Consider the following 23764-nt stretch of genomic DNA (forward strand, 5'->3'; position numbering starts at 1 on the left):
GGCCCTGGGTTCAATTTCCACCACATAAAAAAAATAAAGGGGTTGGGGATGTAGTTTAGGGATATAGTGCTTGCCGAGCATACCAAAGGCCCTAGGTTCAATCCCCAGTACCACAAAAAAGTTGAGCTAAATGTAGTATAGTGATAACTAGAGATTGGAAAGAAGGGCATAGTGTTGGCAAAGGATGATGGATAAAGAGAGGTTAGATTTGATCAATGCATACTGTATGCATACTGAAATAGCACACTAAATTCCATTAATCTGTGCAACTAATATATTAGTAAAATCTTAAAAAAAATCAATAAAATCTTTTCAAAACCCTATAGCCAGCCAGGCATGGTGTATACACCTGTAATCCCAGCAGCTTAGGAGGCAGGAGGATCAAAAGTTCAAATTCAGTCTCAAAAACTTAGCAAGGCCCTGAGCAACTTAGCAAGACCTTGTCTCAGAATTTAAAAAAATAGAGCTGGGACTGTGGCTCAATGGTAGAGCACTTGCCTGGCATGTGTGAGGCACTGAGTTTGATCCTCACACCACATAAAAATAAATAAATAAAGGTATTGTGTCTGCCTACAACTAAAAAATATTTAAAAATTTTTTTTTGAAAAATAAAAAGGGCTGGAGATGTGACTCCTTGGTTAAGAATCCCTGGGTTCAATCCCTGGTGCCAAAATAAGAAAAAGAAAAGAAAATGGATGACATTTAATAAAAATAACCACAAAAACAAAAGGAAATAAGCCTCTTAGAGTAAGTCGGCAGAAACAAAAACCAATAGAATTAAACCCCAAATGCTTTTTTTAAACACTTTTTTGGTTGTAGATGGACAGAGTACCTTTATTTTATTTATTTCTATGTGGTGCTAAGGATCGAATCTCAAATGCTTTTAATATTAGAATTATCCAATGTAAAATTAAAATATAAATCTGGGCTGGGAATGTATCTCAGTAGTAGCATACACAAGGTACCAGGACTCAATCCCCAGCACTGCTAAATAAACAAAAATAAACCTTTCTAAAAAAAAAAAGAAATTAAAAGAAAAAACAAAGAGCAAAGAACAGAGACGATATAGTGAAAGAAACACAGTAAATAAAATAAAGAGTAGCAGGGTGTGGTGGTGCATACCTGTAATCACAGCAGCTCTAGAGGCTAAGGCAGGAGGGTTGTGAGTTCAAAGCCAGCCTCAGCAACTTATAAGGACCTAAGCAACTTAGCGAGACCCTGTCTCAAAAAATAAAAAAGGTCTGGGAAGCATATTATAGTGATGCAGCCACATGAATGTTTATAGCGCTCAATTCACAATAGCTAAACTATGGAACCAACCTAGGTATTGTTGGTTCCATATATATGTGGGGCGCGCGTGTGTGTGTGTGTGTGTGTGTGTATAATGAAATATGACTCAGCCTTAAAAAAGAATGAAATTATGGCATTTGCAGGTAAATGGATAGAGCTGGAGAATATCATGCTACAGAAAATAAGTCAATCCCAAAAAACCAAAAGCCGAATGTTAGGAGGGGGCGGGGTTAGGAAAGAACAGAGTTACTTTAGATTAGGTAGAGGGGAGTAAATGGAGGGGAGGGGATATGGGGGTAGAAAGGATAGTAGAATGAATCAGACATTATAACTCTATGTACATATATAACTATACGATCAGTGGAATTCTACATCATGTAAAATCAGAAGAATGAGAAATTATACTTCATTTTATATGATGTATCAAAGTGCATTCTACTGTCATATATAACTAATTAAAACAAATTTTAAAAATTATATTTAAAAAAAAAACTATCTCATTCACAATAGCCTTAAAAAAAAAAACAAAACTTGGGACTCAGTCTTAACAAAAGAGATGAAGAACCTCTATAATGAAAACTACAGAACATTAAAGAAAGAAATTGAAGAGGACCTTAGCTGATAGAAAGACCTCCTATATTCTTGGATAGGCAGAATTAATATTGTCAAATTTGCCATACTACCAAAAGCCTACAAAGAGTCAACGCAATTCCCATCAGATTCCAATCACATTCTTCATAGAAATAGAAAAAGAATCACAAAACCAAAGGCTGAATGTTCTCTCTGATACACAGATTCTAACTCACAAGAAGCCAGGGAGGGGAAAGAACAGAAGTTCATTGGATTAGACAAAGAGGAATGAAGGGAAGGGAGAGGGTATGGGAATAGGAAAGACAGTAGAATAAATCGGACATGACTTTCCTATGTTCATATAAATACATGACCAGTATAACTCCACATCATGTACAACCGCAAGAATGGGAAGTTATACTCCATGTATGTATAATATGTCAAAATATACTCTACTGTCATGTATATCTAAAAAGAATTAAAAAAAAAAAGAAGTAGAAAAAGCAGTTATGAAATTCATTTGGAAAAATAAGAGGCCCAGAATAACCAAAGGAATCCTTAGCAAGAAAGAAAAGCAAAGCAGGAGGCATCACAATACTAGACTTTATATTATACTACAGAGCTATAGTAACAAAAATGGCATGGTATTGTCACTAAAACAGATAATGGAGATCATGGAAACAGAAGACACAGAGACAAACCCACATACATACAGTTATCTCTTACTTGACAAGGGTATTAAAAACATACATTGGAGAAAAGATAGCCTCTTTAACAAATGGTGTTGGGGACACTGGAAAACCATATGTAGTAGAATGAAACCTAATCCCTATCTCTCACCCTGCACAAAACTCAATACAAAGTGGATCAAAGATCTAGGAATTAGACCAGAATCCCTGAACCTCTTTGAAGAAAATATAGGACCAACACTTCAACATATCTGTTAAGGAAGACTTCCTTAACAAGAATCCTAAGGTGCAAGATATAAAATTTAAAAATCAATAAATGAGATGTCATCAAATTAAAAAGCTTCTTCACAGCAAAGAAAACAATCAAGAGCATGAAGAGACAGTATACAGAATGGGAGTAAATCTTTGCCACCTGGACCTCAGACAGAATGTTAATATCCAAGATATACAAAGAACTTAAAAAAAACTTAACACCAAAAAAACAAATAACCCACTCAATAAATGGGTTACTAAACAGGAACTTAAATAGACACTTCACAAAAGAAGAAATACAAATGGTCAACAAATACATGAAAAACATCTCTAGCAATTAGAGAAATGCAAATTAAGATTACACTGAAATTTCATTTCACTCCAGTCATAATGACAATTATCAAGAACACAAATAATGGGGCTGGGGATGTGGCTCAAGCGGTAGTGCGCTCGCCTGGCATGCGTGCGGCCCAGGTTCGATCCTCAGCACCACATACAAACAAAGATGTTGTGTCCGCCGAGAACTGAAAAATAAATATTAAAAAATTCTCTCTCTCTCTCTCTCTTTAAAAAAAAAAAAAAAAGAACACAAATAACAGTAAATGTTGGCAAAGATGTGGGGAAAAGGGTACACTCATACATTGTTAATACAATTGAAAATTGATGCAACCATTACGGAAAGCAATATGGAGATTCCTCAAAAAACTAGGAATGAAACCACCATTTGACCCAGTAATCCCACTCCTCATGAAAATAAGGAAAAATAAGAGGCCCAGAATAACCAAATACATGCATGGAGTATAACTTCCCATTCCTGTGATTGTACATGATGTGGAGTTATACTGGTCAGGTATAAATCCTTTATTCAAACGATTTAAAATCAGCATACTACAGTGATGTAGCCACATCAATGTTTATACTTGCTCAATTCACAATAGTTAAGCGATAGAGTCAACCTAGGTGCCTTTCAACAGATGAATGGATAAAGAAAATGTGGTACATATATACAATGGAGTATTACTCCATTGTCGTAAAGAAGAATGACTTTATGACATTTGCCAGTAAATAGATGGATTGGAGACTATCATTGCTAAGTGAAATAAGCCAATTCCAAAAAACCAAAGGTTCAATATTTTCTTTCATATGTGGAAGCTAACCAACAATAAGAGGTGGGGAGAGAAAGAAGTTCAATAGAGTAGACAAGACAGAATGAAGGAAGAGGGGATGAGAAAAGGAAATTCAGTGGAATGAATCTAACATAACTTTCCTAAGTACATATGAATACACCACAGTGAATCTCACATCAGGTACATCCACAAGAAATTAATTTAAAAAAATAACTATAGGTAAATGGGAGAAAGATCAATAAAAGGAATGGAGCAGGGGGTGGAGAGAGGGAAGGAGAAGGAGAGGAATTGGCATCTGTCTGAATTAGAACAAGATATATTTCATGCTTTCATAATTATATCAAAATGGGAGCTGGGGCTTTAACTCAGTGGTAAAGTGCTTACACAGCATGTGTGAGGCACTGGGTTCAATCCTTAGCACCACATAAAAATAAACAAATAAAGGAATTCTGTCCATCCACAACTACAAAACAATTTTTAAAATTATATCAAAATGGATTCTATTGTCATATATAATTAAAAAGAACTAATAAAAAAAGATTGTGATGATAATAATATAGATTTTCAATATTTCAGGTTCTGTACTAAATGCTTTTTTTAACCCAGGGGTGCCCTACCACTGAGCTGAATCCCTAGACATTTTTAGTTTTTATTTTTCAGACAGGGTCTTGCTAAGTTGTCTGGACTGGCCTCAGTTGTGATTCTCCTGCCTCAGCCTCCAAAGTCACTGGGATTACAGGTGTGTGTCTGGCTCCTTTTTAAAAAATTTATTAAATTTTGAGATGAGATCTAACTAAATTGTCCAGGCTTATTTGAAACTTTTGGGCTCAATGAATTCTCCTACCTTAGCCTCACTAGTAGCTGGGATCACGGACATGCACTCATGCTCAGCTCAAATGCCTTCTTATTTAATCTCCACCAATGGGACAGGTACTACTATTCACCTCATTTTACAGATGAAGAAGCTAAAGTTTAAATGAAGGGTTAATAAACACACACACACACACACACACACACACACACACACACACAAAATCCTCTGATTGGTAAGTGATAGAGTCAGGATTCCAAACTAAGAAGTCTAGATCCAAAATCCTTGCCTTCTACAGATTTTAATTCCATAAAAGGAAGAACTTCTAACATGAAAGGTATTCAAAAACAGAACCTGAGTAAACTCTTGAAACTATGCAAGCATAGGCTGAATACTGATGAGATCTACTACCTGCCTAACCTTCATGACCAGGTACTGATTGTACTAAATGCTTTCCCTAGATATTCTCACTGAATCTTTATAATACTCCTACGTGGTATGATTACCCACTTTCACAAATGAAGAGATAAAGGCTGAGAATGTAGCTCAGCAGTACAGCATGTGTGCAAGGCCCTGGGTTCCATGCTCAACACTGTCGGGGAAAATGAAGTGAGGCTGAAGCTCAGGGAGATCAGTTTGCTCAAGAGCAGTAAGTGATGACCCTATAATACAGAAACTGGTTAAGCTGAAACAGAGCTCTTCCACTATTCTTCTGCCTCCAGGCCAAAAATACTGAATAAGGGATTCCTAACAGGCAGGAAGCATGTCTCTCAAACCTACCCAAGATTCTATAAGCCTTGGTCTTTCTTTCAATTTCTTAAGAATGGTTGAGACTGGATAGAAAAAACTAGACAGATTTATCAGATGACAACACAGAGACAATAATTATATACTTTTAATCTTAAAAAGAAATATATATATATATGTGGGGGGGGGGTCTTGGGGATTGAACCCAGGGCCTTGTGTATTCAAGACAGGCACTCTACCAACTAAGCTATATCCCCAGTCCTAGAAGTATATATTTTAAATAAATATTTTTAGAGTATACCAATTGAAAGAAAATGAATAACTTAAAAATATAAAAATACTTTCATTTTTAGGAGAATGTAAATTAGACACTATCCGAATGGCAAAAAACAAAATTTGAGAGCACCAATGTTGGCAGGTTGTAGGAAAATGGTAGTCATTCATTACCAGTATGAATGAAATTGTTTTAACCTCCAAAGAGTAACTTACTTCAAAAATATAAATAAAAAATGGGCCAATGATGTAGCTTAATGGTAGAGCTCTTGCCTAGAATGCATAAGACCCCAGGTTTTAATCTCCACCACCACAAAACAAATAAAAACTAAATTAAATAGGATAGAACCCCAAGATATAATATTACATACAAAAAAATAAAGGTCAGAATAATGAATAATCAGTATTATTGATCCTTAGCACCACATCCTATTTTTTTTTTAAATACACACTGTGTGTGTGTGTGTGTGTGTGTGTGTGTGTGTGTGAGAGAGAGAGAGAGAGAGAGAGATAGATAGATAGATACAGGAAATTGATTTAGCACTCAATTACTGAATAATCTTTTTTTTTTTTTTTTTTTTTTTTGTATTGGAGATTGAACCTAGGGATGCTTAACCACTGAGCCACAGTCCCAGCCCTTTTTTGTATTTTATTTAGAGACAGGGTCTTACAGAGTTGCTCAGGGCCTCAGTAAGTTGCTGAAGCTGGTTTGGAACTCACAATCCTCCTGCCTCAGCCTCCTGAGTCACTGGGATTATAGGTATGCGCCACTGTACCTGGCTTCCCAGCCCTTTTTCTATTTTTAAGTTTACCAAAAAAAAGTTTACCAAGCTGGCCTTGAATTTGCAATCAGCCTCCCAAGTAGCTGGGATAATAGGCACATGCCTTCATGCTACAAACGATATATTTTAAAAGTCGTAGGAAAAAAATAGAAATAATGATTATCTTTAGGGAAGTAGACGGCTGAGTACAAGAGTATGAAGGAAACTTACTTTTTACTGGATACCCTCTTGTGGTTTCTGAATTTTACACCATGTGCTGTATTACAATTAAGAAATAAATATAATAAACTTATGCATACTTACCTTCATGAGGTTTCTGAGTAACCAAGTGACTTGAGAAATAAGTCTAATAACTTTTTTCCCTATTTGATTAGGTTCAAATTATTTTTGATGCCAACTCTAATGAAGATAGTAGCTTATCATTTAAGCTGAACACTTTAGTGTAGATAATTTTTTTCCCCCAAATACCCATGGGAAATTGACCAAGTCTAGAGACAGCCCTACATGCTTAAATAGAGGGGTTAGATCCTATCCCTTCAGAGTCTGAGGTCAGATTTAGCTCAATAGATATCCTAAATCAGGAATTACTCACCCGGTCATAGGTGTCCCCCTCCAGTTCTCCCCACTTCCTGCCATCCCATGAAGTGACTCGAACTCGGTTTCCTTCCCTGATATCTTGAGGCACATAGCTATGAAGGACCTTCTGTAGTCTGCTCGTTCGGGCAGTAGAGAGATCATTGGCAGCGAGGTTGCCTGTGAAAATAAACTTCAGTTGGATGCAGTGGCTCATGCCTGTAATTCCAGCAACTCAAAAGTCTGAGGCAAGAGAATCACCAGCTCAAGGCCAGCCTCAGCAATTTAGTAAGCCCTCAGCAACTTAGCAAAATAAAATATAAAAAGGGCTAGGGGAGCTGGGGATATAGCTCAGTTGGTAGAGTACTTGCCTCAGAATCATAAGACCCTGGGTTCGATGCCCAGCACCACAAAAAAAAAAAAAAAAAAAAAAAAAAAGGACTAGGGATGTGGCTCAGTGGTTAAGTGCCCCTGGGTTCAATCCTTGAAATCAAAAAACAAAAAAATAATAGTAAAAAGTAAAAAGGACTGGTGACGTAGCTCAGTGGTAAAGTACCATGGGATGAATCCCCAGTGCCACCAAAAAGAAAAAAAGAAACCTCAGAGGCCATGGCCCAATAAAACATTCTACTAATGGTGGTGCTGATATACAGTCAGACCAATTCTCAGGCAGTCAATCAATGTAGACCCTAGAAACAAAGACATTTGTTATTAATACAGCACCAAATTAGTCATTCTGGAGTAGAGGACACAAGGGCAAACACCTACATGGGCCAGAAAGGCTGAGTAAATGAGTAAATAAATAAAGCAGATCAAGTGAGAATCAAGCAATCCTCCTTCCTTCCTCTTTCTTTCTCACTTTTTTTTTAAAAGCATTTAAGGCAGGTTTATTATAAGGCAAGGGCAAGGCAAGAGCAAGAAAAACATACCTTGGAGATAAAGAGGGATGGACAGATTGCTTAGAGATCAAATATTTCTAAAAAACCATGCTCTCTCCCACTATTATTATTATTATTATTATTATTATTTTTTGGATGAGGTTCTCACTCAGCTGGTCTCAAATTCATGCATTCAAATGATCCTCTTGCCTTAGCCTTCTGAGTAGCTGGTACTACAGGCATACACCATCACATTTCATTATTCTTGAAACATATATAGCTCTTTCCATCTTTGGTAGATGCTACAGGTTATTCAAAATTTATTCACCTCTAGCAGGAGGTGATAGTGAATGCCTATAATCCCAGCAGCGTGGGAGGCTGAGGCAGGAGGATTACAAGTTCAAAACCAGCCTCAGCAATTTAGCAAGGCCCTAAGCAACTTAGCAAGACCCTGTCTCAAATAAAAAATAAAGGATCTGGGATTGTGGCTCAGTGGCAGAGCGCTTGTCTAGCACGTGTGAGGCACTGGGTTTGATTCTCAGCACCACATATAAATAAATAAAAAATAAAGGTACATTAACAACTAAAAAAAGGGGGCTGGGGATGTCACTCAGTGGTAGGCGCCCCGGGTACAATCCCCAGTACAAAAATAAAAAAATTTTAAAAACCTCCTCTTATTCCTTTGTTGTGGAACCCCAATTTTATTGGTAGGAGGCACTGTTCCCCAAATAGTATATTTCTTGCCTTCTTTTACAACTAAGTATGAATAAATGACTGTTTGGTTAATGTACTGAAGACAGAAGTACTGTGTAGGACTACTAGGAAGTTGTGTTTTAAAAGCTGACACATTAGATGAGAAGAGTCTCTCTTGTCTAATCCTTTCTTCTTGCCTCAAATTTGAATGAGCTTGCTTGAGTTCTATAGCCAACCTGAACCATAATGGCAATCCTGAGGATGATGCCAATAGGAAAATATTTTGAAAAATGAAAAATGGGGCTCAAGTCCCTGAGGATTTTATAGCCTTCATACTAGCCCTGAATTTCCTGTATAGAAAACTTAGTGTATAACCTTCTATCACTAAAAGATCACAAAAATTTCTTCTTCTTTTTCTATTTTTTTTGTGTGTATATTTGTGTGTGTGTGTGTGTGTGTGTGTGTGTGTGTGTACCAGAGATTAAACTCAGGGGTACTTGATCACTGAGCCATCCCCAGTCCTATTTTGTATTTTATTTAGGGACAGGGTCTCACTGAGTTGCTTAGCACCTCACTATTGCGGGCTTTGAATTCACAGTCCTCCTGCCTCAACCTCCCGACATGCTGGGATTACAGGTATGCGCCACCACACCTGGCCAAACACTTCTTTTTAAAAAAATATTTATTTTTTAGTTGTAGTTGGACACAATGCCTTTATTTTATTTATTTATATGTGGTGCTGTGTATCGAACCCAGGGCCTTGCACATGCTAGATGAACACTCTACCCCTGACCACAACCCCAGCCCCCCAAATATTTCTTCTTCTTCTTTTTTTTTATATTTTATTCCCTAGTTTTAGATGGATACAATATCTTTATTTTTATGTGGTGCTGAGGATCAAACCAAGTGCCTCATGCATGCTAGACAAGTATTCTACCACTGAGCCACAACCCCAGCCCCCAAACATTTCTTCTTTAAGCCACTTAGTTTACTTAATTCAGATTTACCATCTACATTTCATTTTTTCTCTTTCTTTGACAAACATGGGTTCAGGAAATAACTCATTTTGATCTCAGTTCTACTATAAGAAAAATATTACTGCAAACTTGATGATAAATGACAGTTGATACCTAGCCTCAAAGTCAAGGAGTGACAAGCCAGGATAGGAACTGTAGCGAAAAAAATGGAGATATATATCTTATTTAACAAGAATGGTCACTACTATGAACAGCTTAGTGTTTCTGAAAAGAAATATTCCAATTTTTGAGGGCACTCAAAGAAGTAAAAATCAGATTCTCTGGTCTAGAAGAATTTTTCAGGAGGATATAAACTGAGAAAAAGGAAAGATGGGTTCTAATTGTGGTTCTATGTAATCTCCCCAGAGCTCAGTTTCCACTTCCATAAAATAGGAAAGCTGGAAAAGGTCAACTCTGTTCCTGCACTGAAAGTCTGTGATCCTATCTTCCTGGGATTAGGAAGTCAGCTGAGCTAGATGTGGTAGTGCATGCCTGCAATCCCAGGGACTCAAGAGACTGAGGCAGGAGGATCACAAGTTTGAGGCCAGCATCAGCAACTTAGCAAAGTCCTAAGCAACTTAGCAAGACCCTGTATCAAAATTAAAAATAAAAATGGCTAGAGATATAGCTTGGTGGTAAAGTACCTTTTAGTTCAATCCCTAGTTAAAAAAAAAAAAGTCACTTGTTAAGGAGCTCAAGTGTGCCAACTCCAGAAAGTCTTCCTTCATAATTGCTGCTGGTCAGCTGAGAAATGATGCCTCTTTCTCTTCAGTCACTTGGGTGAGAAGCTGGAAGAGGTGCCAGTAATTTAGCATACCTTAGAACAGCAAGGTTTGTCCTTTTCCCTCCTCTTAGTTTAGGTTCTTTTTCTAAGTAATCTTACCTTCACTTATCTCCTCTCTGAGGGATTCCCACAGCACTTAGATTAGCACGGCCTAAACCTATACAGGTTGGGCTTTCCTGCATTGGACTCTTTAGCACCATATCAACATCCTTTCTCTCTCTGGAACTGCAGAAGACTAAGACCAAATGTGATACCTCTCTGAATTACTCATGAAATTGGAGGTTAATCAAAACTGTGTAAGTGGGCTGACATAAACCAGAACAGAAAGGTTCAGACCCAGAAAAGTTCAGGAATTGATAAGAGAAGCCCAGCTAAGATTCAGGTTGGACATGAAAATCATAGCCTCTTATGGCTATTTCTCAGGGCACAAAGGAAAAAAAAATTCCATGAAACTATTTTCTTTTAATTTTTTTTAAGTTGTTGATGGACCTTTATTTTATTTATTTATATGTGGGTGAGGAGCTGGTGCTGAGCTAGGGTGGGGTTGATAATTCTAGAGAGATGATAAAGCCTGGGGTAGGGGTGGGGTTATAGCTCAGTGATAGAGCGCTTGCCTCACATGTGTGAGGCACTGGGTTCAATCCTTAGCACCACATAAACAAATTTTAAAAAGGTATTATGTTCACTTACAACTAAAAATATTTTTAAAAAAAAGCCTGCGGAAGAGTAAGATATAAAACTATAAATGGAGCTGTGGCCAGTCTTATTGTTTTAGCAGGCTGGCCAAAGAAATGAGGCTTAATCTTAGAAAGAAAATAAACAGATACAGAGGGGTAAAAGTGTCATGTGATCAATTTATCAAAGCATTGCATTTATCTGCCTTAGGAGGCCTGGCTCAGCAATCTTACCTCACCCACTGACAGAGAAAGGGAGGAAATAATTGAAAACAAAAAACTACATGTACTTAGTACTGTACCTGTTCTGACACTGGGACAAGAAAGCTTACCGTTCAATGCAATGTGCCCTAATCAAGTAATGTGGGGTGCCCTCCCTGCCCAACACACCAGCTCCCTCACTTACGGCAACAGCCAGTCTGAAGCAATGCCAGTGTCTTTCCTCCAGGAGCTGCACATAGGTCAAGAACAATGTCCCCAGGCTGTAGACCAAGAGCCAGGACAGGCAGCAAGGAGGCAGCATCCATCAGGTAGTAGTCCATGACACCCAGACTGCCAAGCCTGGAAGAGAGACCACCTGACTGTAAAATTCCAAATTAGGACACTTACTGATCCTAATCCATGCCCTCAGGGGCCATTGAGCTCCATTCAGCAAAAAACTAATTTTTCAAACCTATACTCACTCATTCATCTACATCCAAAGCAATTCTTTTAAAATAGATCAATTCACTCTAATATACCCATGAGAGCCACCTTAAAAAAGCCATGCGTGCTCCCATCTCAGGCTTGTTTGTTTTGGACATAACAGGGATTAAACTCAGGGGCACTGGAACACTGAGCCACATTTCCAGCCCTATTTTGTATTTTATTTAGAGACAGGGTCTCACTGAGTTACTTAGTGCCTTGCTTTTGATGAGGCTGGCTTTGAACTTGTGATCCACCTGCCTCAGCCTCTGGGATTACAAGCATTCGCCACTGTATCAAGCCCATCTCAGGCTTTTGGAATTATTGTGCTTTCTGCCTATAAAACTTTTCCTTTAAATATCCCTGATGTGCTTCCTCACTTCTTTCAGGTCTGTCCTCAAAAGATACTCATCAATCCAGGCACTGTGGTGCATACTGGTAGACCCAGGTAACTACTCAAGGGGCTGAGGCAGGATGATTCCAAGTTCAAGGTCAACCTTGGAAACTCAGTAAAGTCCTGTCCCAAAATAAAACATAATGATGATGTGGTAGAGTGCTTGCCTAGCATACAGAAGGCCCTGGTTTCAATATCCAGTATCCTTCTACACTTCTACACACACACACACACACACACACACACACACACACACACACACAGAGTTACCTCATTAGAGACACTGGCATTCCTTTAATATTCTATCTAAAATAACAGTATTTTATTCCCATCATCATCTTTTTAAAAAATATTTTATTAGTTATTGGTGGACCTTTACTTATTTTTATGTGGTGCTGAGAATCGAGCCCAGTGCCTTACACATGCTATGCAAGTGCTCTACTACTGAGCCACCACCCCAGCCCCTCCCATCATCTTCTGTGTCTTTAGTCTGCATTCTTTTTCTTTTTCAATACCTTTATTTTATTTATTTATTTTTACATAGTGTTAAGGATTGAACCCAGTGCCTCATACATGCTAGGCAAGTGTTCTACTAGCCCTGCATTTTTTTCTTTAAAGTACTTATTTACTTTATATGTGTGTATTTCCTTTCTCTATCTCACCCTGGTAGATAGAATGTGATCTCCATGAAGGCAAGGGATTTTGTCTGCTTTGTTCACTGTAATAGCTCTATTACCTCACTTCTCCCAAAGTGTCCTTCATGAATAGAAGCCTCTGGAATGGGTGCCAAGGACCTCATGAAACTTAAGAGACTACATAGTGCTTAAAGCCAAAGCTCAGAACTGATCTCAATTCCTGGCTCAACCTATCCTCCCTTACACAATGACTAAAATGTTCCTGAGCATAATTTTGATGAGAATACCATTAATAGTGAGGTATCATTTATGAATGCTATATCATAGGACACTATGCTAGATGCTTAATATGTATAATTTCATTTAATCCTCACCACGACCCAGTAACACAGGTAAAGCTTGATTCCAAAGTCAGACTGCCTGGATTTCAAACTCGGCCAAGTTGCTCATTAGTTGTGACTTTTGGCAAATTACTCAACTTCTCTGTACCTTAATTAGTCCTATCTACAATAAAGTACTTGCCAGATAGGGTTATTATGAGAATTAAAGGAAGTAATATAAATTAAGAACTTAGAACTGGGTACAGTGGCACATGCCTATAATCCCAGCAACTCAAGAGGCTAAGGCAGGAGGATCTCAGCAACTTTGAAAAAAAAAAAAAATTTAGAACAGTGGCTAGCACCTAATGAGCTAGAGTGTTATCTAGTAATACAGGAAGCCGAGGCTCAGTTATCCAAGGTCACAGGTCTAATAAGTGGTGAAGTCAGAATCAAATCTAGGTTTGTCTGTCTCCAAAGTCCATGCTTATAATCACTATGCATCACTACCTGCGTTAGTTAGTCAAGGATTTGTCACTATAATCAAAATACCTAACAAGAACAATTAAAGGAGAAGTTTATTTTGGCTCATGGTTTTAGAGACTTCATGGTGGGCCAACCTCCACTGCTCTGGGTCATCATAGTGAGGCAGAACATCATAGCCAAAGTGTGTGGTAGAGAAGCACTATTCTACTTAAGGAAGCCAGGAGACAGAGAGAAAGGGCACCATGGGGGCAATGAACTCTTCCAAGGCTTATCTCCAGTAACCCATTTCCATTTGCCATGCCCCCACCTGCTTACCACTCAGTTACACCATTCAAATTAGGATGGACTGATTAGGTTATAGCCCTCATAAATCAATCATTTTACCTCTGAATTTCTGCATTAACACAGGAGCTTTTGGGGGACACCTCACATCCGAACCTATAATACTACTTTTCATATGCTCAGAACCTTTTTTGGTGGTTCTCTAGAACAAATCTTAGCAATTTACAGCAACATGTATTAAAGGGAATAAGGCCCAAAGCCATTAAGCTCTGGCAATCCCAACTATTGGCCAGCAACCCTGAGCTATCAGATAAATCCCTTTTCCTTATAATGTAAGCTGTAGACAGTAGAGGTTCTCCCACACACCCCTCCAGATATACTTTTCCAGTCTCACTGTTCACTCTTCTCAAGCATTCAGCCTTCTCTCAAGCCGTAACAAGGACAATTGCTAATTTATATCCTATTTCTACCCTTGACCATCTTCAATCTTTCAATGCTGCAGCCAGAGTAATATTTTAAAATTTCAAATCTGGTCATGTCATTCCCCAGGTTAAACTCTTTCAGAGTTTCCTCTTAGAGAAAAAGTCCAGAATTTCACATGGCCTTTAAAATCTTTATAATCTGCCTCCTGCCTGCTTCTATAGCCTCATATTTCACCTCTCACCCCAATGTTCATGTCTTAGCTTAAATTTTACTTCCTTAGAAAACATTTGGTTAGATCTTCTAATTATAGGACCTAACAGGATTTTGGAGGACAGTGGGGCAAGACTAAGAATTTAACCCAATGGTGCTCTACCAGTTGTTTTATTTTGAAAAACAGTCTAAGTTAATCAGACTGGCATCAAACTTGAAATCCTTCTGCCTCAGGCTTCCAAGTAGCTGTGCCCAGCTCAAACTGTTTGTTTTTGATACTGGGGATTAAACCTAGAGGTACTTTACCACTAGTTACATGCCCAGCCCATTTTTTATTTTTTGAGACAGGATCTTACTAAGTTGCTTAGGGCCTCACTAAACTGCTGAGGTTGATCTTGAACTTGCAATCCTCCTGCCTCAGCCTCTCAAGTCACTGGGATTATAGGCATGTCCCACCACACTTGGCATAAAAAGATTTTTTTTTTAAGATTTTAACATTCAATTTTTTTTAAAGAGAGAGAGAATTTTTTTAATATTTATTTTTTAGTTTTTGGCGGCCACAACATCTTTGTATGTGGTGCTGAGGATTGAACCCGGGCCGCACGCATGACAGAAAAGCGCGCTACCGCTTAAGCCACATCCCCAGCCCATAAAGAGATTTTTAATAGTTGACTTCCTTGCCATATCGGAAGCTCCCTGATGGTTTGTGTACTAGTAACCAAGGCACTTAAATGCCTGGCATTTGGTAGAAAATAAATATTTACTGAATGAATCAATCAATCATTCAAAGATCAATTTCCACATCCTGTAACACTGAGCTCTCCTTTTCTCCTTTTCTCAACACACAATTCAGCACTTGATTCTGGAGTCTTTTCTCATTCAACTTTATATATATGAGTAATGGATCAAGAGACTGTAAATTTTTTTCTTTTTCCAGGTCTATCACTAACTTGTGCCCTTAGGCAGAGTCCATTTCTTAGGAAAATCCACTTCCTCTTTGGTATCTAAGATTATTTGTCCTACTTACTTTGAAAGGTGGCTGTGAGGGCAAAATCAGCTGTGAATAACAAGCTTTTTAACTGGACAGGGTGCAGTGAATGCTCATGTAAGAGGTGGTTGTTTCCTATAAAAGGCAGTGGAGCAGGTTACCTGGGTCTACATACTAACCTTATCAAAGAAGCTAAACCAAGTAAGTAATTTAACTTCTCTGTACCTCAGTTTCCTCAAATGTAAAAGAAGAGTAATAATTTACCTATTTCATCAAGCTGTTGACAGAACAAAACGGAATAACATTATGAATAGCAATTAGCACACCAGAAAATTAGCAATATTATGATCCTTATCACAGAGGGCAGAAGTTGGGAACCTTCATTCTACCTCTGGTAGGGCAATCCCAGTCGTGGCTCCAGATCCTACCTGGCAGAAGGGAAGCAGCTGACATCTCCTCTGGCAAAAGTGAAGCATCGAAGATTTGGACTGAAGTCTGGGGACAGGGTTGCAGAGTGGTCACTCTCAGGCTCCAATTCCCAGCAGGAGATGGCATCACTCACAAAGTCCCTGGCACTCAGCTGCTCCAGCTTAGCACTCACATGGTCCCAAGCAGCAAAATTATTGACAAGTGCACCATACTTCTGCTCTGAGAGAAGACTGACACGAATCGATGGCCAAAGATCCCCAAACTGCACACTGTAGGTCATGTCAAAATTCTGCAGAGCAAGCTGGCTGGCAGGGAATTTGGGCTCTGTTGCTGCCTAAAAGAGAAAGGGCAGTCTTCCCAGTCTTGCCTCTATTCCCTACTGTCTGACCCCACCAGTATCTCAGAGCTCAGGGGCAAACTTTGATCCAGTTAGTATCCACTCCCACCTCTGCATTCTGCCTCTGCCTAACAAAGAAGTATGAGAGAGAAAAATGGTAAGGAATTGGCCTTCCTATCTTAGGTCTACGAAAGGAAGCAAAGGAATCTCTAGCTCTTACCACGTGTCGGTCTTTTTGTTTGTTTCTGGGGATTGAACCCAAGGGTCCTTAACCACTGATCCAAACTTCTACTGGCTCTGTTCAAGAGTCCTCTCTTGAATAACCACTCTCTTAAATTCCTCTTACTCCAGACTGGCCCCCATCTCCACCTGCAGTGGTGGGGATTGAACTCAGGGCATTAAGCATGCTATGCAAATTCTCTAATGTTGAGCTTCACCTCAGCCTAAGACCCCCCTGGGTTCAAGCTCCAGTGCCACAAAATAATAAAAATTTAAAAATAAAACTTATGAAGTTATTTTTGGAATTTTCCACTTAAGATCTTCAGACCATGGTTGCCTGTGGTTACCTGAAATTATGGAAAGCAAAACCATGGATTAAGGGGCACTACAGTATTTATTTCTGAAATAAACTATGGTGGTCCTGGGAAGGCTTTCAGTTTAAAATCAAGACACTTTTCCTCTAAACAGCCCTTCTACTTTCTTAAGTCTGTTATGTCTACTAGCTTACCTGAATACAACAATAGTAGCCCTACGGAGAATACAAAAAAAAAAAAAAAAAAAAAAAAACTTTCCACAAACTGATGAAGAGATGACAGTAACTTACCAAAGATTATGCAGTGTCTGGAACCATAATGCTCTGAACCATAGTGTTGAGGGTAATTTGGGGAGAGTTCCCAGACTCTAAGAAGGGTGGGATAAGGAGAGTTCACAGGACCTTGAGATATGAATCAAGACAGAGACTTCTAGGATGACTGCTATGGGGACAGCAGTGAGGGTCATAAGTCAGGTTTGAAGAAAATAAAGGTAGATTAAAAGGCAAATGAAGACTTCAGATGAGGAGTCCACAAATTGGTCCTGGTTGCTGCAGATGGAATACTTGTTATTGTTGGTAGTCAGTCTTGTTACCAGTCTTCTGACTTGGCCCTTACGTTTTGTTAGTGCGGGGACTCTTGCTTCGACCTTGACCTTTCTTCTGACGGGGACTCTTGTTCCGACCCTGACCTTTCTTCTTGTTTGGGGGACTCTTGCTCCTGCCCTGACTTTTACCATTACGGGGACTCTTGCTCTTTTTCCGACTTCGACCATGGTCGGAACTCTTGCTCTGGACCTGACTGCTGTCACCCTGGGGACTCTCAGTCTCGTCCTCTACTTTACTTTGACCCCGGCTCTGATTTCTGTTATCTTGCGGACTCTGGCTCCGACTTCTGCTATGGTACGGACTCGAGCTCTGGCTCCCACTTTCACTATGCTTTGGACTCTTGATATTACTTTTTTTTTTGGAGACAGTCCTGTTGTTGCTCTCATTAACATGACTTTCACTGGTAACAATGGATGAACTACAGCTGGGATCATTGCTACAGATAGAGTTCTTGGGTGAAGGCAAAGGACAGCTGTAGGGGATCTGGAGTGGCACTCTGGAGGGGCCTTGAGAGGCCACAGAATAGTTATGAAGACCACAGGGGATAGTATCAGGATAGGGCCGAGCTCGGGGGATAATGGGTAAAGACTGGGGGTCAAAGGGTGTTCTCAGAGGGATAAAAGAATAGATATGGGTAGAACAAGGAGGCGCCACAGGCTTGCAGTGGAGTACAGGTGGACCCCTGGGAGTGCCATAGGTGCCACAGGGAGGAACTGTAGAGCGATTGAGGGAACCAGGAAGTTGGCAGGGATGGGAGGTGGTGGGAACCACAGAGTATAGGTGGGTATTGCAGGGGGGAACTAAGGGAGGTCGATGGGGATTGCTCTTAGGATAACTATTGGGTATGACAGGATCACAAGGAAGGCAAAGGGGATGGGAAGTAGGGACAACAGTTTTGACGATTCCAGGGCACATAGCAGGTAAGGCAGTTCCTGGGGGAAGTTCTTTTGGGCAAGAATTTAAAGGAGTTGTGACAGATGGCTCCACACGAGGACCAGAGAAGCAGGAGGGAGGCAGAGGAGAGGAGCCAGCCTCAGAGGGCTTGGGATGGCCAGAAGTGTGCTGGGGAGTGTTAACTAGGGAGTGACATTTGTGGAGAATATGCTGCTGTCTTAAATCTGAGAATTTGGGGGACTTCATTTGTGGGGAAACTGGGGTAGGGAGAGGAGGTTCATTATAGCTTCTGCGGGGGGCTGACTGGGGTGGAGCTATAAACTGGTTGCCCAAATGTGAAGAATAGCACAGGCCAGAATAGGGACACTGGGGAAGAGACGATTCTGGAGGACAGGGAGGACCAGAAATCACAGTGCCTGGGGTTACAAAGAGGTAAGAGCTCTGGTCAGTCTCCCAGGAGAGAAGGGGATCAAAGCAAGGTTTCCCGGAAACCTGAGACTGAGGTGAACAAGGAGAACCCTTACTCTCAGGAGACAGGTGTATGGCACAGTAAGTGGTCCCAGGGGCAGATATGTGGGCCTCTGGGGGAAGATGAAAAGAGCCCTCCTCAGGTGAGTTAGGAGAGCCAGACATGCCTGCCTGAGAAGAAAGTTGGCAGCCACAATTTTTCCCAATGGACTGGTCAAGCTGTGGTTTGGGTTCACAAGAATCTGGAAGCTTAAGGTGGCCCTGATAAAGGCTGCCAGTAGCTGGGGAAGATGCTGGGGAAAGAGGAGGGTCATTATAACTTCTCCCCGAGGACCAGTGAGAAAGGAGAGGGGAAGTCATGGTCCCAATTTCCAAAACCTTATGAGAAATGATTGGAGAAAATATAGGTCTAGTTTCCATGGGCCGGTGAACAAGGGGAGATGAAATTATGAGGCTAGTTCCTGGGGGCCTATGAGTAAGAGGAGGTGAAATTATGGGACAAGTTCCCTGGGAACCCTGAATAAAGGGAGGTGAAATCAAGGGGCCAGTTTCTAAGCAAACATGAGTGAGTTGAGGAGAGGTCACCGGGCTGGTTCCTGGGGCCTGATGAGTGACAGGAGAGGTCACCTGACCGCAGCAACAGTGGTAAGGTTGCTGCTCAAAATAAGGACTTGGAGGACAAGGATGCTGCTTTCTTGGGGAATTGATCCAGCTGCAAACCGTGCTCCGCTGACGTACAGAGGGTGACTCCGGAAAGCCGAACCGGTCAAAACATGGGTTTGTAGGAGATGAACTAGAGTGTCTGGGCCCGTGGCAGTACGGCCTTCCAACGTGTGGGGAAGAACAGGGTTCAAAAGAACATCTCTCCTGTGGGGGTGGGGAGGGAGGGGGTGGGGGCGGGGAAGAGATCCGAGGAGGTAAGCTGGGGGACATGCCGGTGAAGCAAGAGCAAGGGTCTTTGGGGGGAGGGGGGTTTTTGCACCTTTTGCCTGCATTTGGGGAAGGACCCACAGTTTGGTTATGGTGGTCGCTGTAACCTGTTTTGGTCGCCTGAGGCAGCTCGAGGGTGAGGAGGGGGCTCAATCTTTTCCCACAGGGCAACGGACACCCAGGAGGGGGAGGGAAATCGTTAGTACGTTTTTCGAAGGGTGAGGTCAACCCGGTTGAAAGTTCAAGAAGGAAAGGAGGATTAGAAGTCATGGGGGGAGGGGGGAGAAAAAAGGGAGGAAAGGGTGAGGGATGGGGGAGAGGAAGGGGAGAGGAAGGGAAGAGGAGGGGGTAGTGAGGGCCCAGGGAAAGGTAAGCACAGGAGAGAAAAGATGGTGACATAACGGAAAGAATGAGGGCGGAGGTGATGACGTAACTTAGAGAGGCGGAGTCGGGACACTACTAAGTTAACAGGAAAAAGAGTCGAAGATTTGTGACGAATAAAAGGCAGACGGGGGAGTGACGTAACAGACGTGAGGCGGTGACGTTCCCTGAAGGGCGGAGAGAAAGCGGCCGAGAGGTTCTAATGGGACTGGCATATCGAATTCAACTGAGGCGTCTGAGAAATGCAGAAGCTGAAAAGCTTCCCCGCTGAGACCTCGCCCAGACCTTACCCACTTCTTCTTATGTCGAAGTCTTCGCGGGACCGGCGCGAAGTTCGCATGCTTCAGCAGCTCCCGGACGCCCCTCAGTATTGGCGCAGCCATATCAGCGTGCGTCGCCTGGTAAATCCGACCGGAACTGCAGCTACCGTTCCTCGGGTTCCGGGGAAATGATGTGCGCTACTTTGAAGGGTAGGAGAAGGAAAGGGGAAGGGAATTGACTCTCTCCCAGGTCTCCGCCCACCTCTAAATGCCAAGTCAAATCGCGCTAGGCCAGAGGCGCACTAGAAAAGAGCAACTTGGCACTCGTAATGTTGGCTCCGCCTAGATCCTTGGAGCAGTGCTAAAGACTCCGAAAAGGCTCTTAACCCATTTAGAGGATTAGAGAGAACCGGGAGTTGGTGATTGAGTTTTGAAGTTAGGAGGAAAAAAAGGCGCAGGAAGGAATTGGGCGCTGTGGCGCACGCCAGTAATCGCGGCGACTTGGGAGCCTGAGACAGGAGGAGCGCAAATTTGAGGCAAACCCAGCAATTTATCAAGGCCCTACGCAATTCAGCGCGACCTGTCTCAAAATAAAATAAAGGACTGGGCATATAGCTCAGTGATTAAGTGCTCCTGAGTTCAATCCGCGGTACCAATAAATAAAGGGCTATGGTTGTGGCTCTGTGTTAATTGGCCTAGGATAAGGGAAGCCCCGAGTTCATATCCCCAGTAGCAGAAGAAAAAAGACTGGGGATGTAACTTAGTGGTAGAGAGCTTGCCTAGCGTTCGTGAGACACTGACTAGGTTGATCTCTAATACAGCCAAAATAATATTTGTTGGGATACGGTGGCACACATCTGTAGTCCCAGCAACTTGAGAGGCTGAGGCCAGAAGATCGCTTAAACCCTTAAAATTTCTAGACCAGATTCATCTTTAAAAAAAATCATATATGTTAATATCACTAAGGTATCACAAAAATAATTAAATGTTAGGAAGTTTTAAAAAATATTTTTTTTTTAGTATTTAGGTGGATACAATATCTTTATTTTTTGTTTTTATGAGGTGTTGGGGGTCGAACCCAGCGCCCCGCGCATGCCAGGCGAGCGGCTACCACTTGAGCCACATCCCCAGCCCAAGAAAATTTTTTAAGATATTTATTTTTTAGTTGTAGTTGGACACAATACCTTTGTTTTATTTATTTATTTTTATGTAGTGCTGAGGATCAAACCCAGGACATCGCACATGCTAGGCAAGCGCTCTACCGCTGAGCCACAACCCCAGCTCCAAATGTTATGAAACTTTTAAGCTTACAACAGTGGGTACAAATTTTTCAAAAATCCTAATTTTTGTTTGAAAGTTTGTTTTATTGCTGGGAACAAATACAGTGAATTATTTTGCTTGAAGTGACAGGCTCACTTTGTTCATTTGCCAAGAAATTCTAGCATATTAAAGTTTAATTGATTTGATTTTGTGTATTGATCTTGTATCCTGACGCAAAATTCCATCATTACTTTTGGAAATTAACTTGGTACTAACTTTTTTGGAAATCTCTTCAGATTTTGGACACAATACCTTTATTTTATATGTTTATTTTTATGTGATGCAGGGGATTGAACCGAGTGCCTCACATGTGTTAAGCAAGTGCTATACCACTGAGCCACAACCCTGGCCCCTGCTTCAGATTTTTTTAATGTCTTTTGTAAATAAGAACATTTATTTCCCATATGTCTCTGTCTGTCTCTCTCTCTCTCTCTCTCTCTCTCTCTCTCTCTCTCTCTCGTCTTCTTTGCTTTATTCCACTGATTAGGATTTCCAGTACACTGCTGAATAAAAGTCGTGGTGGAAATGTTCCTGTGTTGTTCCCATTCTTAGCCAGTACACCTTCAGGTATTTCACCATTAAATGTTAGCTGTAGTTGTGTGTGTGTGTGTATCCTTTACTAGGTTGAGGAGTTCCCTTTTATTCCTAGTCTACTGAGATTTTTAAAAATCATGAATGAAAAAAAAATCATGAATGATTGTTGATTTTCTTCAAGTGTTACCTCTAAACTAGATCTCTTTTTAATTTTGGGACAGGGTCTTATCAAGTTGACCAGGCTGGGCTGGGGTTGTGGCTCCGTGGTAGAGTGCTCACCTAGCACGTGTGAGGCCCTAGGTTCGATCCTCAGCACCACATAAAAATAAATAAAATAAAGATATTTGTCCCACTACAATTTAAAAATAAATATAAAAAAAGAAAGTTGACCAGGCTGGTCTTTACCTTCCTCTCCTCATGCCTCAACCTCCCAAGTTACTGGGATTATAGATGTGTCCCACCTTGTCTGGCATCATATTGGCTGCTTTTTAAAAAACTTAATTCATCTTAATTAGTTATACATGACAGTAGAATGCATTTATACACTTTGATATATCATACATAGATGGGATATAACATTATTTTTCTGAGTGTGCAGTTTGTAGAATCACATTGGTCATGCAGTCACCTATATACATAAAGTAAAAATGTCTTATTTCTTTCTACTATCCTTCCTATCCCCACATCCCCTTCCCTCCCTTTACTTCCCTCTACCTCATCTAAGGTAACTCTATTCTTTTCTAGTGCCCCACCACCCTTATTGGGAATTAGCAGTGGTATATTAGAGCAAACATTCAGCCTTTGGTTTTTGGGATTGGCTTATTTCGCTTAGCATGATATTCTCCAACTCCATTTACTGGTAAATGCCATAATTTTATTCTTATTTAAAGCTGAGTAATTCCATTGAATATATATACCACATTTTCTTTTTCCATTCATCTACTGTTGAAGGGCACCTAGGTTGGTTCCATAGTTTAGCTATTGTGAATTGAGCTGCCATAAAATTGATGTGACTGCTTTACTGTAGTTATACTGACTTTAAGTCCTTTGGGTATAAACTGAGGAGTGGGATAACTGGGTCAAATGGTGATTCCATTCCAAGTTTTCTGAGGAATCTTTTTATAGTGGTTGTACCAATTTGCAGTGCCACCAGTGCTTTTTATAGTGGTTGTACCAATTTGCAGTGCCACCAGCAATGTATGAGTGTACCTTTTCTCCCACATCCTCACCAACATTTATTGTTGCCTGTATTCTTGATGATTGCCATTCTGACTGGAGTGAGATGAAATCTTAGTGTAGTTTTGAAATTAGTTCAGGACATATTATTTTCATATATTAAATTCTCACATCTGAGTTTATGAAGGATATTTGTCTGCAGTTTTTTCTCCTAGTAATATCTTTGATTTTGTCATCACAGTAATGTCAGCTTTATAAAATGAATTTAGGAAGTGTCCCAACTTCAGAAAGAATTTGCATATGATTGGCATTATTTCTT

The 23764-nt window shown here is 40.5% G+C and overlaps 1 protein-coding gene across 7 annotated transcripts in view; it reads right to left on the reverse strand.

Annotated features, from left to right (window-relative positions):
- Positions 1-23764, reverse strand: part of Nsun4 (NOP2/Sun RNA methyltransferase 4) — a 62454-nt gene that overhangs the window by 35137 nt on the left and 3553 nt on the right. For 6 of the 7 annotated variants that reach the window (XM_076860483.2, XM_076860482.2, XM_076860479.2 and 3 more), the window contains exons 2-5: positions 20446-20616; positions 16007-16341; positions 11566-11720; positions 7134-7294 (exon numbers count right to left, since the gene is read on the reverse strand). In XM_076860483.2, the coding sequence (XP_076716598.1) occupies positions 7134-7294; positions 11566-11720; positions 16007-16341; positions 20446-20538 (744 nt within the window). In that variant the 5' untranslated portion in view covers positions 20539-20616. Of the gene's footprint in view, positions 1-7133; positions 7295-11565; positions 11721-16006; positions 16342-17167; positions 17241-20445; positions 20617-23764 lie in introns of those variants that run through there. The other variant, XM_076860480.2, reaches the window with a different exon arrangement.

The sequence above is a fragment of the Callospermophilus lateralis genome, chromosome 7 (genome assembly GCF_048772815.1).
Source record: "Callospermophilus lateralis isolate mCalLat2 chromosome 7, mCalLat2.hap1, whole genome shotgun sequence".
Lineage (NCBI taxonomy): Eukaryota > Metazoa > Chordata > Mammalia > Rodentia > Sciuridae > Callospermophilus > Callospermophilus lateralis.